At 34.4% G+C, this 19,460-nt stretch overlaps 3 protein-coding genes across 5 annotated transcripts; all 3 read right to left on the bottom strand.

The window, feature by feature from the left end:
- Window positions 1–1,293: 1,293 nt before the first annotated feature.
- Window positions 1,294–2,636, bottom strand: LOC144568714 (F-box/kelch-repeat protein At1g57790-like). Its single transcript, XM_078319084.1, has one exon. The coding sequence runs from the start codon at window positions 2,631–2,633 to the stop codon at window positions 1,506–1,508; it is 1,128 nt and encodes a 375-aa protein (XP_078175210.1). The 5' UTR covers window positions 2,634–2,636; the 3' UTR covers window positions 1,294–1,505.
- A 4,809-nt stretch (window positions 2,637–7,445) lies between these two features.
- LOC144568255 (cytochrome P450 71A1-like) lies at window positions 7,446–10,160 on the bottom strand. The gene is made up of 3 exons (XM_078318541.1): window positions 9,490–10,160; window positions 8,961–9,318; window positions 7,446–8,255 (listed from the first exon to the last, which is right to left on the bottom strand). The coding sequence occupies exons 1-3, from the start codon at window positions 10,101–10,103 to the stop codon at window positions 7,644–7,646; spliced, it is 1,584 nt and encodes a 527-aa protein (XP_078174667.1). The 5' UTR covers window positions 10,104–10,160; the 3' UTR covers window positions 7,446–7,643.
- A 1,921-nt stretch (window positions 10,161–12,081) lies between these two features.
- LOC144568254 (cytochrome P450 71A1-like) lies at window positions 12,082–18,528 on the bottom strand. 3 transcript variants are annotated; one of them, XM_078318538.1, is made up of 3 exons: window positions 17,847–18,499; window positions 14,180–14,537; window positions 12,082–12,860 (listed from the first exon to the last, which is right to left on the bottom strand). In XM_078318538.1, exons 1-3 carry the CDS (start codon window positions 18,458–18,460, stop codon window positions 12,243–12,245), a joined length of 1,590 nt encoding a protein of 529 aa, XP_078174664.1. In that variant the 5' UTR covers window positions 18,461–18,499; the 3' UTR covers window positions 12,082–12,242. The 3 variants fall into 3 exon arrangements, with proteins under 3 accessions (XP_078174664.1, XP_078174665.1, XP_078174666.1); XM_078318539.1 differs by lacking the exon at window positions 17,847–18,499 and adding an exon at window positions 14,713–15,414; XM_078318540.1 differs by lacking the exons at window positions 12,082–12,860; window positions 14,180–14,537 and adding exons at window positions 15,801–16,560; window positions 17,230–17,587 and having other exon boundaries at window positions 17,847–18,528.
- Between the last annotated feature and the right edge of the window lie 932 nt (window positions 18,529–19,460).

The raw sequence follows: 19,460 nt of genomic DNA, 5'->3' as shown, positions 1-19,460 counted from the left end.
TTTGGTCTGTTCGTTTCGAATCAGACGGATCAAATCAGATCTTGCCCGAATTGAAAAAAAAAATTTCTCAAAATTTACGGAACTTTTAATTTGGTCCGTCTGATCTAAAATGAACGGATTAGATTAAAAGCTCCGCACAGAAAAACTCCGCAGAGGATACGCTTTCCGTCGTCCAGTTCCTTAATTGATTGTGTTGCATCTTCCAAATTCATTTCATGATCAGTAGAACATAACTCCATGAAAAAATGTATTATTATTATTCTGTTTTGACATAATTTCATTTTCTAATTTCAAAACTCCGTAATTTTTTTATTTTCGAACAATAACTAATTGAGCATAATTTTTCACTGTTCCTTTATCTCCACCTCTTAAACAAGATCTTATTGATTATTTTCAAAATGTTCAAGAAGTAAACAAAAAGTTACGTGTCAGAGATTTCACGAAGGATCCGAATCTGCTGAAATCCGAAATCCGAGGTCAGCACTGTTCACCCTGAAATCCCTGCAATCCGAATCCAGCCGTCGAACTGTTTTGAGATACGTGCAAGAAAAAACCAGCTGTTTCGAGATGCGTTCTCGAAAAAATTCGATGGCTGGATTTCGGATTGCAGAAATTTTAGGGTGAACAGTACCCGATTTCAGAATTTCAGCTGATTTATTTCCTTTTACCAATCACCATTATAATGGTGAATATAAGGATCAACCCATCATTGAATTTTCTTTACCAATTCAGTAGAATATTATTCGAATATATTTTAGAAAGACTAAAATGTATCACTAGAATATTAGTGGTATATATTTTATTTTTATCACGTAAAAACATATTTATCAATAGAACATTCAATCAATAACCTTCATCTCTTCTATACTGTTTTTGTTATAATAGTTATATTTTATAAAGCAACAAATTAATACGCACGCTTAGTAAATACTAAATAATATAGCATAAATCATGCTTTAATCGTGAAATTCATCAAATAATTATTCACATAAAATAATTATTTATATTTTATGGAATTAATTAAAGAAAATCACTAAAATAAATAAAGATTCATTTTTTATGGAATTAATTATTTCTATTTTCCGTTTTCGTATTGCAATTCTATTATCTTGTTTCTTCAATTTAATTATCCAATTCATTATTTTCGGGCTTAACCAGTTTATCATTTAAATTTTTTTATTTAAATACTGGGTTTTACACAATTTGCCTAAATTAGTATGGACAATCACCTTCGAATCCCTAACATGTAATTAATTAAGCGCATCATCATATCATATCATATCAGAGTATTTATTTAAAAAGGAGACTGCTTTAGTTTGTGAATTCACAACAATAATAACATGTACAAAACATTCATCAGCAGACTACTTAGAAATGCAAATTTAATAAAATCTCATAGCACTTAAATACCTAGCTAGCTTTTGATTCTAACAGTATTCTTACTTCTTGGGTTCACATCACATTTTCTACTACTTAAAGCTTAGGAAATTGCTTTGCATTCCTTCTCACCGAAGGTTAGGAATAAACCAAATTGGAGAAGCTACAAAGGGGATGTATGGTTTGAAGCTATAGTATCTAGAAAAGGAACGTTGATCCATGTTATAGATCTGGAGATCTTTACACCCAAACTCCTCTGTATAATATAGAGGCATATCAGTTAGGTAGAGAGCATTCATTTTGCACCTATCATATTTGCTAGCATCAACAGTCACACATGAGTTTGCACCCATAAACACTGCATGTCCATCCATCGGCTTGTACTCGTGGTAATTTTCCTCCTCTAAATCAATAGTTTTGACAATAACTTTTTTTGTCATGATAAGCCCCCTTTTTAATTCCTTTCGCCACCTTTGCACCACCAATAGCGGTCCCATATAATCCACTAGGTATGAAAATGAATCATGCACTGGAACCTTGGGCCCAACTCGCTTAATTTTTGGATCCGGCCCGACATTAACAACATATATTTCATTGTGCCTGCACAAATTTCCAATCGCATAGAAGTTCTCTTTGAAGAATATAATGTCATCAATTGTGGCGTAAACGCCTTGTATCAGTGTCCAGGCTGAATCACCAAAGCACCAATATGCTAGTTTCCTATTACTGCCATATGTTATTAACACCTTAAAATCCGAGCATTTACTAGGATCACAATCCAAGATGGCCTTGGACACCAAAAAGAGCTGCATATCAGCAAATGTATAATCTTCATCGGATTGGCTCACCTTTATGTAAGGTGTGTTCGTATATTTATCATAGGGAGGAAGAGGGGGCAAGTCGTAGCATTTTTTGGTAAAAGGATTGAGGAAAAGGAAATTTAATTCGATGTCCATGGTGAAGAGCCATCCATAGGATGAACCACACAACCGCTGCCCACGCAGCTCGGGAATGTCAATCAAGTAATGTTTCTTCTCATCGATGCTATAGAACTTGCGTTTGTGGGTGGTACCATCCTCGCCCATTACCAACCATGGTAATCGTCGAGGGGAATGACGCTTTTGTTTTGCCACTGAGAACCAATTTTGACAGACAGCACTGAATCGAATATAATTGCTCAGGGAGAGGAAGCTGGTCAGGTACTCAAGTATGTCACTATGGAGCTCCGACCAGTCTGGAATCAATGTAGATTCCATATTGATTTTCCCTGCAACATATATACAAGTGTTTGAGAATTCTTTAAGGATCAAATATATATATTATATATGTTAATGTATGTTATGATATTTTTCTTTAAATTTCCTTCAATTTAATGAGACCCATTTTCCGAACAATGATGAAACCTGAATGCATTCTTTTTAAAAAAAAAAAAAAACTAATAACTGGTGTATAACCAAACACCAACTCTGTGGTTAATAATGACATGAAACATGACTTGTAAGTAATGGCAAAATACGAAAAGTATGTCTCGCTTCTTCATGAAGAGATGCGTGTTCAATTATCACAAGAGGCATCTAAAAAAGAATTTAATGCCGAGGCAGGCTTAAAGGTGCCTTCATTTTAGATAAAAATATAATAAAAAAATAACAACATTATATGAAACGATTCTGGCAGTTGATAACAAGTGCCGGTTTTCTGGAATTAAAACTTTACAACCAACAGTGGTTGACGTAATGGGATATCTTAAAAAGAAAGGTATCATTCTCAAAACCTGGAAACGACAATTTTACCAGAGTCCAGAGAGAATCTACTAAAATTTACAATGATCCAGACATCCCAAGTAATTTTTTTTTTTGGACTAAAAATCCCTTAGGCAACTATTTAGAACTGCAAATGAAAAGAGTTACAGTGGTATACCAGTACAAGATCTAAATGAACTAACTGACTGTATTAAGAGGAAATAAAAAAAACTACCCCTGTTAAACTCTTAATCTATCATCTATTCATCTTGAGAGCTTACAAATTTGGGTAATCCCTAATGTTGGTTATTTGTTAGCGTTCTGAAGATAGAGCAAGTAACAGGACAGAGATAAAAAAAAAAACCTAAGGTAAAGACTGAACCTAGAAGAAGAGAAGAGAGAGAGAGAGAGAGAGAGAGAGAGACCTCTAATCTGCGGGAAGCAAGGAAGAAAATTGATGCCGATATTGGAGAATTATCAAGGAATTGAAACTGATCTAAGACAATTCTCTTGCCAGAAAGTATAGACTTTCTTTTTCCCAAATCTATCTCCGCTTTTGTCTTCTAGTTTTTTCTGACAATTTATACTTTTAAACATGCCCCTCCAACTTTAGAAATACTAAAACATGCTTCAAATAGAAAAGTTTCTTCTACTTCCAAAAATATAAAAACTGTAATGCAAGAAAAGAAATACGAAGCTCAAACACTTACGTGATGCGAGTAATTCAAATTCTCATCTCGAAAAGAGACCTCAAACGTGACGATGTTGTAAGAAAAAAATGTTGTTTTCTACTTCTCAAAACAAAAAAGAATACGAAGCTCAAACACTTACGTGATGCGAGTAATTCAAATTCTCATCTCGAAAATCGCAGTTCGCTTACTGTGGGAACCTATCAATCTGATCTTCGAGAAAGAGGAATTGCTACTGAGAGAGAGAATGGAAAAACGAAATCTCTTCCAATTTATTTTTTCTTTTTCCGAAAAGCGATTGAGGGTGAGATCTCTTCGTCCAAATTGAAAATTTTGGAGTGTATTGAGGCGGACTGGAGTTCAAACCCTACTGCTGATTAGAGAGTGAGAATCACCTGACATGAGCTATTAATTATTGAAGATTCTGTTATTTGTGTAATTAGGCAAAAATATCCCAGCTAGATATTATTAGATTACGAGAGCAAATAGTATTCGCTGTACTTTCCTTTTTTATGTGTATAGAATATATGGTAGGATTTATGTCTATGTTTGACTAAGCTATACTAGTATATGGAGTATGGCTAAATTGCTACCGGTAGCAATTCGACCTAAATGCTTACGGGGTCATATCGTAGTATTTGATGTTTAAACAACAAATTTAAACTGTTAGATGTTTAATTTATGTTAAAATGTGCTTGGATACCAAATTTTACATTTTTTGAAATTTTTTTACTATTTATTAAAATGGTTTGAAATTGTTGTTTTTTAATGGTGCAGAATTTTAATAAAAACAATGATTTTCAAACCGTCTTAATAAATAGTTAAAAATAATCTAAAAAATGTAAAATTTGGTCTCCAAGCACATTTTAATATAGATTGAACATCTAACGGTTTGAATTTGTTGTTTGAACATCAAATATGAAGATATGACACCGTAAACACTTAGGTCGAAGTGCTTTAGCCAAACTCTCAGTATATGTACAGAGAAGGTTGTAATGCAAGACATCAAATTTTTTCACCAATTTCATTCCCTCTTAACTTTTTCTCATGAGCCTCCGGTCCGGGCATAATAAAAAACAAATTTTGAATTCCAACGGCTGTCCACTGGCTGTAGCCGGTGAATGGCGTTGAATAACTGGTTAAAGACTTGGATATCCCCACTGTCAGTGAGAACTGGAAAACAACATTTTTTCTTACAATATTTCAAAAATAATATAATGTGAGTCAACGATGTTGTCTATTCATTAATTTCTTTTTCTTTTTATAAGAATGCACTTAATTGTTAATCATTGCAAATCAATGCTACTTTATTACAAAAAAAATAAATAGAAGCTACCAATTCTATTTGGGTGTTTAGTAGTTTAGGGTTTGTCTTGTCTAGTCACGCTGTGATTAAATCAGATTTATAAGTATTATGTCGTAATTAAATTTAAAAATAATAGTCATGACACATTAGTTATGCCGTGACTACACATATGACTAGTTATATTTATTTACGTTCAACTATCTTTTTTACAATTTAAATTAATTTATTCAAAATTAGTCATTTAATCGAAATCTAACGGTTCTAATTACAATTGACTTGTGTGACCACATACTGTGTCATTCTAAAATTTTAAAATATAATCACGTCATACGAAGAATCACTTGACGTGGCGTAACGTATCTGATCATACGGCACATCATGATTTTTTGAGATCTCTATTTAGCATACTTGGCTAAGATATTATTTTTCATATGTGAGATTATGGGTTAAAATGTCAAAACTCAGTAGGCACTACTAAGGTAATTTGAGAATTTAAATTCTCATCTCCCTTCCACAAAAATTCTATTGGCGTTTCTAACATTGCCAACAAATCAAAATTTAAATAAGAATTCATAAAAAAAAGTTATATATATATTGGATTTCAAAACAGTTAAAACTAATATTTAGATTTTTACAAAAATGAGTTCAACATTTTTTACTGAACACAAATATTTTGAGCATGGTACATAATTTATAATTATTAGATAAAGAAAACAAAAAAATTTCTTGATAAGAAATTGTTTTGCAACTCAGAAATTTAATTAGAAATTGACACATAGAATTTAGCAATTACCGTTGGAGATGCTCTTACTTTAACTTTTGTTTTTTGTAGAGAAATGGGAGGTAGCACAATTGACTAGGAAAATATCCTAGAGTTGTTATACCCAAAGGTCGAGAGTTCGATTCCCCCTCACGAATCTTGATACCAAGTTTTCAAAAAAAACTTTTGTTTCTTGTAGGAAAAGTCTCATACTTTTATTTAATTGCGTTCCACTCTAAGATTACATGACAAATTGCCAATGTGTTGACTAATTTAAGGACTTATTTTTTTTTTCCATGTAGTCCGTGTCTAATAACGAAAATGTTTAAATGTTAATGATTGACATAGAATAATATTGTATTATTTCTGTGTTTAAAAATGGGGTGACATTCAACATTTTCTAATTTTCTAATAAACAACAGTTAAAGTAACAATCTTGAAATATTATGTATGCTTGCCATTTTCATTCAAACTCATGATGTCTAAACAGTATAAAAAAATGACGGATAAATCATGTTTAATTAAATGAGATTATTATATTACAAATAACATTCGATAAATAATATAAAAATAGAAAAAAAAATAAAAACATACATAATCAATTAATTATCAACCAATCAAAAAGTTTTTAAATGACATTTAAAAAATGAAAATAGAGCATCTAACAATCCAATTAGTATGGCAAATATGTGCAGTAAGTGTCTCAATATTTTCAGACTTTTATACAGAAAAAAACATAAAAAAATGCATGGAATATAAAAGACAAACTATTTAATTGGAAGGTTAGTGTATATTCAATCTTAAATTTCATCTTTTAATCAAAGTCATCAGTGAATCAGAACATTTACGTGCTTATTATATGTGGGTGTACTATTCTACACGCAAGAATTATAATATCTGATGTTTGATTTATGTAGTTGTAACAAAATGGATTTTTTTTTTTGATAAAAACAAACCTAATCAGAAGGAGATGGGTAAGAGATACAACCTGTCATTTTTGTAATGAAAGAAGAAATTATTGGTCATTTGTTTGTCCGATGTATTAGAACTAAACATGTTTGGTTATGATTAAATAGGTGCCAAGATTATATTGAAGACTTTACATTCAGTAGAAGATATTCTAAATTAAATTATGAATTGTATGCTGTCATATACATTGTCAAATATAATTGTTACAATTGAGTGATCTAATATGAAATTAAGATATTGGACAGTTTATGTATTCAATGTAATGTTGTTTTGATAATATAGAACCAATTTAGATAAACCTTGGCTTACTAGAAAAATGTTTCAATCCCCTTTGTGTGTGCCTGGCTACCTCCTTCTCCCTCTCCGAGCCTTCCTCCCTCTGTCGGACCCATAACCAGATTACATTGAGCTTATTAAACATGGACTCGGTCGAGCAATTAAACACAAAAAGCAAAAAAATTACATTAGATTAGAGCTACATGGCTACTGGCATATATGGAACGAATTAATTTTCCAGAACAATTACTAGTTGAGTAAACACTGACTGGAAAATAGAGAATTGGATTTAATAATAAAAAAAATTTGCTTTCACTATCTCCCCAAAATAGATAAAGCTTCAATATATAATTAGAACTATTAACCCAGATCCACACAAATTATGTTGATTATTACATTTCAAATTGTTTAATTTATTCATGGTAAAACAGAAAGTAGAAATAAAATATGCAAATTTATCCTTAAAATTGACAAATAATACGGATTTTCTATTTTCCAAACAGTTGAAAGCTGCTCTTAGAAAACATTCATATAGAACGAGGTTTTGCCTCCAGAATCAGATCCAGCTTTCTATGAACCATAATTCCGTTGATTTCGGACATATCTAACGGCTTCCCTTTCATCCCATCAGGCAGATCCCAGTCAAAGTGGTACAATAAGTTCGCAAGAGTGAAACCAACGGTCGTCATAGCAAAGCTGATTCCCGGGCAAGTTCTTCTGCCCGTACCAAAAGGAATCAATCCAAAATGTTGTCCGTTATAATCAACATTACTTCCCAAAAACCTCTCTGGCATGAACTCATCTGCTCTCTCCCAGGTGTTTGGGTCCCGCCCAATCGCCCATGCATTGATAATGAACCGGGTCCTTGCAGGAATACGATAACCTAATAAGTCTATATCTTTAGTCGACTCCCTTGGGATGAGTAACGGAATTGGAGGGTGCAATCTGAAGGTCTCTTTGATAGCAGCATTTAGGTATGTCATTTTTTCTATTGTTTCTTCAGTTAACCTTCCATCCGTGTCGATCACACTTCTTACTTCATCTTGTACATTTTTCATTTGCTTCGGGTTCTTGATTAGTTCGGTCATTGTCCATTCAAGTGCTGTAGACACCGTATCTGTGCCAGCAGCAAACAAATCCTGCCAGAATTGTATCGTCTCTAAATTATAGTTGTGAAAGGATGATCATGATTCATTTTCTTACAATGGAAATATTATGCATCTTCATCTATTTTAACCTATGTTGCACGGATACGGGTACGGGTATTGTATCGGATACGATACGGATACGGTGATACGGCAATTTTCAAAAATCTCGAATACGATACGCCTATTATATATTATATTAATTATATTATTAATTCAATATTTGTATTACATAAATTAAATATAAAAAATCTTCAATAAGGTATTTTATGTAAGTTATATATATAAATTACTATATAACAACGACAAAGGTAAGTGGCTGCAATGAACCATGGTTCGAATCCAGCTGGAGTACGAATTTTGCTCAAAATTTGCCTGCTCTAGCGTCTACGCCCGGTCCACGCGTGGCGTGCACACAAAGATCAAATGGTCGGTCCACGTGCGGCTCGCAGGCTTCTGAAGGCGTATCCGAAATGGAGCTGTATCAACGCGTTTCAGTGGGTATCGTTGACTGTATCAGATTGTTGAGGTACCTGATACGTATCAGGGCCGTATCCGTATCCGATATTGGTACGGGGCCAAATATGAAGTATCCGATTAACATAGATTTTAACTATACTTTTTTTTAGATAACTTTGTTCACTCTATTCTGAAAGCAATAAGTGACAATAAACAGAACCTGTGAAAGAGGTAACATACCAGAATGATAGCTTTGATATTATTCCTACTCAAAGAGATTCCAATCTCTTCATCATTGTCTTGAATAGTCAGCAAAACATCAACCAAATCGCTTACTTCCATCGGAACGCCATTCTCCCCATCTCCCAAATTATCTCTTTTTGCTGTCAAATGCTCGTCAATTGCGCTTTCAAGAAAATTGTCTAGCCCTTCAGCAGTCTTTCTCATCCGCTTCTTCGATCCTAATAACCAATCCAACCAACCCAAACACGGCAAATTCTCCCCGACTAGAATTGTCCCGAGATGCACACTGAATTGAGTTAGAAGGCTGTAGGCTTTATCCGACCCATCATCCGAAAACTTATATCCAAGGGTTGCCCTGTATGTAAAATTTGTTAATTATAAAATGACTAAAGCTCTGTCGTTAAAATAATTTAAATTATTTGATTAAAGATTTAATGTTTTTTTGAATCAATCCAGATAAGTTGCTTTTTAATTGTAAAGTAACACATCTACAATTTAAATTTTTTTATTGAAAAGTGCAGTCTACCTGCAAATTATGTCATTGGTAAGTTTGAAGAGCATTTGGCTCAAGTTAACAACAGTGCTGTATCCACCAGGATTAGACGCACTCAGTCGAATTTTGTCAATCAGCAACGACACTTCCTGTTGTCGTATGAACCCAAACGATTGAACCCTTCTGGCGCTGAGAAGATGCAAAACACATATACGGCGTGCCTGGCGCCAATATTCCCCGTAAGTCGAAAATGTAACATCACTAGAGCCATACAACAGAATATCCGCCACAGCCGAGCGTGGTCGGCCCGAAAGTGCTATGTCATGGAAATGAATCAATTCCTCAATTACAGAAGCAGAGGAGAGAACAACAGTGGGCACACTGCCGAGATGAAGGTACATGACAGGGCCATAACAAGTGGAGAGATTGTGCAACGAGCGGTGCGGGAGGTTGCCAATGCGGTGCAGGTGCCCGAGCAGAGGGAGCCGTGGCGGGGATGGGGGAAGGCTGAGATTAGGGTTTGAAGGTCTTGTTTGAGTGTAGATGAGGAGAAGTATGGGGATGGTCAGAATGAGGAGGTAATGAGTAGTGGAGAGAGAGGAAAGGTCTTGGAGATAAAGGAATAACGCAGAAAATAGGGTAGCCATAACTTGGTATTTCTGGATTCTGAGATTTTGTGCAACTCTGTGTTACTGTGAAAGTGTGAATGCTTTTTTGACTTTGTGGAAACAAGCTATAGTTGTTTAGTACGGTGTGACGTGTAAGTTCTTTTGGAATGTTGGATAAATACTAAGTTAACAATTTGTTGTCGGTATCACCTTATCAGTGGAGTTCACAATTAAGAATCTGAGTTGAGAGCAACTCGGATTCAATTTGTTAACTCATACGTTGAGATCAGTGTGAGTTATTTATCTAGTTTTGTATTATAAAATTTAATTTGAATTGAATTTTCGAACAATTTGAATTAATTTGAGTTCACTCGTGACTCATGAAATAGTATAAAATTTATCAAATTAAAAATTATCAAAATAAAGTCTAATAAAATAAATAATACATAATTTATTAAAATAGTACATAATTAGACAGCAACAAATACATAATTGAATAGTACAAAGTTTATTAAATTACTAAATAGTCCAAAATCTAACAAAACATTACATGGTTTATCAAGTTAGCGAGTCAACCGAGTTGATTCCGAACCGAGTTAGACACAATTTGGATTCAACTTATGAGACAACTGAGTCAATAAACTCAAGTCAGTTTCAACTGAGTTGCTGGCGAGTTAAATCAAATTGATTTCAAACAAACTCAAGTCAGTTTCAACTTATGAGTTAAACTCAAGTCAGTTTCAACTTATGAATAGTGAGGTTTTTTGGGGCATTCATAACTAGGTAGAGCCACTCTAAAAGAATGAGTTAATTGAGCCCATTTTAAATAAAAAATAAAATAAAATTTTATTTTTATCAAAATATTTATAATTAAATTTTACCTTTTATAAAGTTTAGAATAAAATATAATAGATATTATAAGGTTAATTTTCATTCACAATAAATTCTTTTATATGATTGATCATTTATATTTTTATATTTGATCTTTATAATTTGAAAGTTTAGTTCCGTTTTGATCAATATGACAGAGAAACTTACAGATGGTTCGCTATTTTTGAATCAGAAACTAGATTAAATGAGTAAGAATGATAGATAGTCTAACCCCTGAAAGTCTTCTTCTATACACAAAATATTTACTTTACTGCTAATGTCTCGTTAATCAAACTTATCCAAACAATCAATTAAACAATCAAACAACTAGAACCTAGAATTAATTATTATTAGATCTTTAATACACTATCTCTGTAGACTGATACTCCAATTTATACTATACTATAGATTCATACACTTTTATTTTATTCGCAAAGTAGACAATTAGAGTTATAAATATTATAGCTCTGGCCATCAGTCAAGAAATAAATACATTACATAAATCAATCACAGTTAACTAAATTCGTTTATTTTTTACCACTTGATCTAGATTAAAATGAACTCCAGAAATCATAAGCTTTTACTTGCATGCATCTCTAATCAGAATAAATAAGATCGACGGTTTTGATTCTATATTCGAATTTTCAATTTTGAAATATAAATAAAGAACAAGTTTGTAATATTTTGTGGTAAAAAAAACTTGCGGTATTGAAGGCTCCTCTGTTTTTTTTTTTTTAGTGATTTGTGAATCAATAAACGGAGCCCAACATTGAGAAAGATTACCTCTAAAACTTGTGGTATTCACAATGCTTCTGCCAGGAGGCTCGCCGATTAAAGCCATTCAAATTGTCATCAAATTAAACAAGACAAGGTCAGTACAATAAAATACTGTAGGTTAGAGCATATATGAAGAGAAAATAAATAATACCAGTGCTTCTACATTTGTACTTTGGCGTTTTCTATGAAATTCCAAAATCTCAATTTTACCTGCTGATTTGGTTAATTCCAAATTTCCAGTATGGGCGTGGTATAAAACATTGTGTAGTGGTCCTGAGTTATACCAGTACCGTATCCAACTGGCACATACAACAAGTGCTTGGTGATTTTTTAAACACAGTACATCTTGAGAATTATCTGCAACTAATCATTTTACAAATGATTCAGCTAATTTTTTAATTTAAGCCACCATTGAGCTATTAAAAATAGGATCTTTTGAGCAAATAAACACAAAAAGCAAATAATTTAGATTAGAATAAAGTTACATGGATGCTGGCATGCAACGACATTTATCAGTTCATTACTAGCTAGTCAAGCAAACACCGAATGAGGTCTTGCCTCCAGAATCAGATCCAACTTTCTATGAACTGAAATTCCGTTATCTTCGGACATATCTAACGGCTTCCCTTTCATCTCATCAGGCAGATCCCAGTCAAAGTGGTACAATAAGCTCGCAAGGGTGAAACCGACGGTCGCCATAGCAAAGCTCATTCCCGGGCAAGTTCTTCTGCCTGTACCAAAGGGAATCAATCCAAAATGCTGGCCATTGTAATCAACATTACTTCCTAGAAACCTCTCTGGCATGAACTCATCTGCTCTCTCCCAAGTGCTTGGGTCCCGCCCAATTGCCCATGCATTGATGATGAACCGGGTCCTTGCAGGAATGTAATAACCTAATAAGTCAATATCTTTAGTTGATTCCCTTGGGACGAGTAAAGGGGCTGGAGGGTGCAATCTGAAGGTCTCTTTGATAGCAGCATTTAGGTATGTCATTTTTTCTATTGTTTCTTCAGTTAACCTTCCATCCGTGCCGATCATGCTTCTTACTTCGTCTTGAACATTTTTCATTTCCTTCGGGTTCTTGATTAGTTCGGCCATTGTCCATTCAAGTGTTGTATACACCGTATCTGTGCCAGCAGCAAACATGTCCTGACAGAATTGTACCATATATAAATTATCGTGGAGAATGGAGAGTCATGTTTCCTTTCAAGACTAAAAATGGTACAATAATTTAAAGGTGCAATTCTTAACATCATAAGGGTATGTACTTGCGCATGCAAATTTTATTCTTGAATTAAGTAGAAAAAGAGATGTTTACAGAAGAATTACCAAACATCCAATAAAAAAAGTGAAATAGAGTCAAAGATTAACAAAAAGGATGGTTTTTTGTTTTAGCAAATAGAAATCCTGTGTAGTAATTACTTACTAAAAAGAAGTTAACTTACCTTTGCAGATTAAGTTTTTTCCTTTAGTTGGTAAAGCATAATAGGGTACTTACCAAAGATAACCTCACTAGGAGAGGATGGACAGGTGACCGAACTTGTGTTTTTGTCAAGAATTAGAGTCAGTAGATCACCTTTTGTTACTTGTAATTTGGCCAAACAGATTTGGATAGGGATAGCAACTTATAATGGTTTTATTTTTGATTCCATACCTATGAAAGATACTAACTTAGTTGAAAAGCTAAGAGGGGCTGTTTTATGGACTATTTGGCTTGAAATAAATAGATTAACTTTTAGGGGTGGAATTCTCAAAAAATAAAAACTTTAGGAGCACAGATTCTCTCACTAGTTCAATTCTGGTGCAAAAACCAGAAGTATGATTCATGCTCTTAAGGACCTGACAGGAAATTCTCTTCTCACTATCATGGAGGAAGCGCAGGGTACATTCTCTATGCTTTGTATAGAGACGATCTCTGATGAACTGGTTGAAGCTTTGAAGTTTACTAGGGGGTTTTATGCTTAATATACTTTAGTTGTCAGTTCGGGTTTTTTTTTTTTCCCACTTTGTATGATTTGCTCTTTTGTGTAAGGATTGCTATGCTGTTTTGTTTTGTATTAGGTTTTCTATGCTGGTGTTTGTTTAGGGTATGTTGCTTAATACCTAGGTTAATGTTGGATTTTGTCTTTAGCTTGTAATTTGGTACCAGAGAGGTAGTACCGGTTCAGAAACAGTAGTAAGATTTTCTTATAATGAAAATAGGTGGGAATACCCACTTTTCTCAAAAACAAATAAAAAATAAAAAAAAAGTTATTGTCCTTTCATCTTTTTTTTTTTCGAAACTGAAATATCATGCATCTTCTTCTAACTTCTTTTAAGAAAATTTATTTATCTAGTTATACTCTTCCTCCAAATATTCATACAAAATTTTAGAATAAAGTAGCAGACTAATTTTTAGAATAACTTTGTTCATTCTATTTTGATAGCGATAAGTGGTATTAAAGGGACCTGTGCAAGAGAGAACATACCAGAATGATAGCTTTGATATTATTCCTGCTCAAAGAGATTCCAATCTCTTTATCATTCTCTTGAATATTCAGCAAAACATCAACCAAATCGCTTACTTCTATCGGATCCTTACACTTGCCATCTCCCAAATCATCTCTCTTTGCCTTCAAATGCTCGTCTATTGCGTTTTCAAGACAACTGTCTAGCCCTTCAGCAGTCTTTCTCATCCGCTTCTTCGTTCCTCGTAACCAATCCAACCAACGCAGACATGGCACATTCTCCTCCATTAGAATTGTCCCAAGATGAGCACTGAATTGCATAAGAAGGCCATGGGCTTTATCTGATCCATCGTCTGAAAGCTTACGTCCCAGTGTTGCTCTGTATAAAATTTGATTCACTATAAAGTTATTAAAGCTGCCTAGTTAAACAATTTAAATTATTTGATAAACAATTAAATTTTTTTTTGAATCGGTCCAGATTAATTGCATTCAAGTGAAAAATAATTTTATTTTAATAATATTTATCTTTTAGATTATTGAAAAGTGCAGTCTACCTGCAAATTATGTCGTTGGTAAGTTTAACGAGCATTCTGCTCAAGTTAACAACAGAACCGCATCCCCTGTTACTAGAAGAAATCAATCGAATTTTGTCAATCAGCAACGACACTTCCTGTTGCCGTATGAACCCAAACGATTGAACCCTTTTTGTGCTGAGAAGATGCAAAACACATATACGACGTGCCTGACGCCAATATTCCCCGTAAGGTGAAAATGCAACATCACTAGATCCATAGAACAAAATATCCGGCGCTGCCAAGCGTGGTCGGCTCGAAAGTGCTATGTCATGGAAACGAACCGACTTCTCAACTGCAGAAGCAGAGGAGAGAATGACAGTGGGCACACTGCCGAGATGAAGATACATGACAGGGCCATAACAAGTGGAGAGATTGTGTAACGAGCGGTATGGGTGGTTGCCAATGCGGTGCAGGTGCCCGAGCAGAGGGAGCCGTGGCGAGGATGGGGGAAGGCTGAGATTAGGGTTTGAAGGTGTTGTTTGAGTGTAGATGAGGAGAAGTATGGGGATGGTTAGAATGAGAAGGTAATGAGTGATGGAGAGGGAGGAAAGGTCATGGAGATACTGGAACAAGGAAGAAAACAGGGGAGTCATATTTTTGGTATCTTGGATTCTTAGATTTTGGTCTGCATTTAAATTAAATTGTGCAAGTCTTTGTATTACAGCATTGGCAGCCTCTGCCAACCATTTAAAAAAAAAAATTCTTTGTATTACATTTATCATTTATGGAAAGAAGATTTTTTTGTTTGTGTGGTGTGAACTGGATTGTTGGGCTTATCCAATGGCTTTTCAAGCCGTATGATTGTATGATGAATTCAATCAAGATTTGATTTGCTTGCTTCTTGTTTTTTTTTAAGTGTTTTCTGCAATCATGTCATTACAACTAATAATGTTTATGATTAGAATAGAGGTACTTGAATGCTGACATGGAACAGCATTTATCAGTACCATTACTTGTTGAGGAAATACACACTGAAAAATAGAAAATTGGATTAAAAAGGAAATTATCCCAATTAAAATAGTTAAGATGCAATAAGAACTATTAATCAGAGACGAACCCAGATCCACACAATTGATTATTACATTTCAGACCGTTTAATTTATTCATGGTAAAACAGAAAGTAGAAATGAAATATGCAAATTTATCCTTAAAATTGACAAATAATACGGATTTTCTATTTTCCAAAGAGTTGAAAGCTGCTCTTAGAAAAAAAATTCATACAGAATGAGGTCTTGCCTCTAGAATCAGATCCAGCTTTCTCCGAACTGAAATTACAGTAATTTCGGACATATCTAACGGCTTCTCTTTCATCCCTTTGGGCAGATTCCAGTCGAAGTGGTACAATAAGTTTGCAAGAGCGAAACCAACAGTCGTCATAGCAAAGCTGATTCCCGGGCAAGCTCTTCTGCCTGTACCAAATGGAATCAATCCAAAATGCTGGCCATTGTAATCGACATTACTTCCTAAAAACCTTTCTGGCATGAACTCATCTGCTCTCTCCCAGGTGTTTGGGTCCCGCCCGATTGCCCATGCATTGATAATGAACCGGGTCCTTGCAGGAATATGATAACCTAATAAGTCAATATCTTTAGTCGACTCCCTTGGGACAAGTAACGGAATTGGAGGGTGCAATCTGAGGGTCTCTTTGATAGCAGCATTTAGGTATGTCATTTTTTCTATTGTTTCTTCAGTTAACCTTCCATCAGTGCTGATCATACTTCTTACTTCGTCTTGTACATTTTCCATTGCCTTCGGGTTCTTGATTAGTTCAGCCATTGTCCAATCAAGTGCTGTAGACACTGTCTCTGTGCCAGCAGCAAACATATCCTGCCAGAATTGAAATATCTCTAAATTATACTTGTGAATGGATGATCATGTTTCCTTCTCTTAAAGTATGAAGAGTGGTACTAAAAAATCATAATATATCGTCTTACAAATTTGACAGGGAATTTGCACATGGTTGGGATATATATTAAATTATTAATCAAGAGGTGCGCAAATTAAGCAAGTTATTACCAGTAAACAACACAAGCCTGATACTATGGTTAATCTATGCTTGAGGAAAGAATTATATCTTAACATCCGAAAGGGATGTACTTGCACATGCAAATTTTTATTCTGGAATAATAAGTATAAAAAGAAATGTTTACAACAGAAGTACCAAATATCCAATAAAAAAGTTTGAAATATATCGAGTCAAAGATCAAGAAAAAGGATCTTGTTCTGCGGGGGAAGTTTTTTTTTTCTAAGAAATGATCTTGTCCTTTAATATTTTTTTAACAGGAAATATCTCCATATTGTTGATTATTCTACCTTTTTTTTTTCTAAAAAAAATTCTAGTTATACTCTTCCTCCAAAATCTTGTACCAAATATATTTACAAAATTTTAGAATAGTGTAGCAGAATAATTTTTTAGAGTAACTTTGTTCACTATATTGGGATAGATTGCAATAAGTGAAAATAACAGGGACCTGCAAATTAAAAGAGAGAACATACCAGAATGATAGCTTTGATATTATTCCTGCTCAAAGAGATTCCAATTTCTTTATCATTCTCTTGAATATTTAGCAAAACATCAATCAAATCGCTTACTTCAATCCGATCTCTACACTTACCATCTCCCAAATCATCTTCTTTTGCTTTCAAATGCTCATTTATTGCATTTTCAAGAAAACTGTCTAGCCCTTCAGCTGTCTTTCTCATCCGCTTCTTCGATCCCAGTACCCAATCCAACCAACCCAAACATGACAGATTCTCCTCGGCTAGAATTGTCCCAAGATGTGCACCGAATTGCTTTAGAAGGATGCGGGCTTTATCCGACCCATCGTCCGAGAATTTTTGTCCCAGTGTTGCCCTATATAGTATTTGAATCAATTTAAAAATTTAATTCATTATGAAGTTATTAAAATTCCTTTGTTACATAATTTAAATCATTTGTTGAAAGGTTAAATGTGTTTTGAATAGACCCAAATTTTGTTGAACATAATTTTTTAAGTAAAAGGTATATAAATTTATTATTTTAATAATATTTTTAAAAATATCAAATATATGTACTGTGAAAGTTGAATTTATACTAGAATTATCATTTATATTATTGAAAAAGTGCAGTCTACCTGCAAATTATGTCATTCGTAAGTTTGAAGAGCATCCGGCTCAAATTAACAACAGAACCGCATCCGCCATTATGAGATGAAATCAATCGAATTTTGTCAATCAACAACGACACTTCCTGTTGGCGTATAAACCCAAACGATTGAACCCTTTTTGTGCTGAGAAGATGCAAAACACATATACGACGCGCCTGACGCCAATATTCCCCGTAAGGTGAAAATGAAATATCACTAGAGCCATACAATAAAATATCCCCCACAGCTGAGCGTGGTCGGTTCGAAAGTTCTATGTCATGGAAATGAACCGACTTCTCAACTGCATCAGCAGAGGAGAGAACGACAGTGGGCACGCTTCCGAGATGAAGGTACATGATGGGGCCATAACAAGAGGAGAGATTCTGCAAGGAGCGGTGCGGGAGGCTGCCGATGCGGTGCAGGTGCCCGAGCAGAGGGAGCCATGGTGGGGATGGGGGAAGGCTGAGATGAGGATTTGAAGGTCTTGTTTGAGTGTAGATGAGGAGACGTATGGAGATGGTTAGAATGAGGAGGTAATGAGTGATGGAGAGAGAGGAAAGGTCATGGAGATACTGAAACAATGCAGAAAACAGGGGAGCCATAGCTTTGGTTTTTTGGATCTTGAGATTTTGTTTAGCATTTATTGGGGAAGTCTGTTTATGCTTATTATAAAAAAGGGGAATAGCTTGCAAACCCCTCAAAAGTTTCGAAATAACTTATTACGCCCTCTAAAGTTCATAATATTATATTCATCCTTCTAAATTTTAATAAGTTACAAATTTACTCAAGTTACTAATTTTTCTATTAAAATTCATTTTAAATTTATTAATTACCCATTGTACTCTTTATTAAAAATAAAATGATGTACTATGTTTAAGAGAAATGATCCGTCTTTTATTTTCTACGAAAAATAGTTTATTTCTCTAATTGTAACGCATATAATATTAAGTAAGAAAATGAAATATTTTCTGGCGATGGCAATCGGACTCCACTAGCGAATCTGACCACTTCGACTATTTCGTACTCAGTTCTGATTTTGGTCTATGTTTTGCGCAAATAGTTCATAGCGAAGTTGTTTGGCGTTTTCTCCATCTCTCCACCTATTCCTTCGCTGGTGACTCATTTTTTGTTTTTTTTTCTAATTTGTTTGAACGGATCTGGTGAAGTAAAAACAAGTATTAGATTTTCCTCAAAAAAAAAAACAAGCATTAGATTTTTTGTCATGTGTCGCTCCTTTTTTGTTTGTTTCTATTTGTATGTGTTGGTGAAAAAAAAAAAAAAAAGACAGATTTTTTAGATGTGCATAAACCTGGAGTCGTACAGATAGATGGAGAAAACTATGATCACGTGTAGCCGCAGGGCTCGTGGTTGAGTTGTGCTTGATCTTGTTTCTTTGTTGGGTTCGGACAGTTAATTGTGAAGATGGGAACACCTGCGACTAGTCAGGAACTGAAAGAGATCCTGGAGGGAGTAGCCAGGGTATTTTAGACCAATATAGAGGAGAATTCTAGTAGGACAGTTGTGGCCGCACCGGAGTTGGCACAGGTAATGTAGAGAATAGAGTTGCTGCCTAATGACATCAAGCTTGAGGGAACGAGAAAC

Source organism: Carex rostrata, chromosome 17 (assembly GCF_964058835.1).
Source record: "Carex rostrata chromosome 17, lpCarRost1.2, whole genome shotgun sequence".
In the NCBI taxonomy this organism is placed as follows: Eukaryota; Viridiplantae; Streptophyta; class Magnoliopsida; order Poales; family Cyperaceae; genus Carex; species Carex rostrata.
This window is presented reverse-complemented; position numbering and strand designations above follow the sequence as displayed.

Excerpts from the sequence above, each read along its gene's own strand:
- LOC144568255 (XM_078318541.1), bottom strand. The coding sequence starts at position 10,103 with ATGGCTACCCTATTTTCTGCGTTATTCCTTTATCTCCAAGACCTTTCC. Across the intron at positions 9,319-9,489 it reads ACCAATGACATAATTTGCAG|GGCAACCCTTGGATATAAGT; the intron begins GTAGACTGCACT and ends TTTTACATACAG. Across the intron at positions 8,256-8,960 it reads ATATCAAAGCTATCATTCTG|GATTTGTTTGCTGCTGGCAC; the intron begins GTATGTTACCTC and ends CAATTCTGGCAG.
- LOC144568254 (XM_078318538.1), bottom strand. The coding sequence starts at position 18,460 with ATGGCTCCCCTGTTTTCTGCATTGTTTCAGTATCTCCATGACCTTTCC. Across the intron at positions 14,538-17,846 it reads ACGAATGACATAATTTGCAG|AGCAACACTGGGACGTAAGC; the intron begins GTAGACTGCACT and ends AATTTTATACAG. Across the intron at positions 12,861-14,179 it reads ATATCAAAGCTATCATTCTG|GACATGTTTGCTGCTGGCAC; the intron begins GTATGTTCTCTC and ends CAATTCTGTCAG.
- LOC144568714 (XM_078319084.1), bottom strand. The coding sequence starts at position 2,633 with ATGGAATCTACATTGATTCCAGACTGGTCGGAGCTCCATAGTGACATA.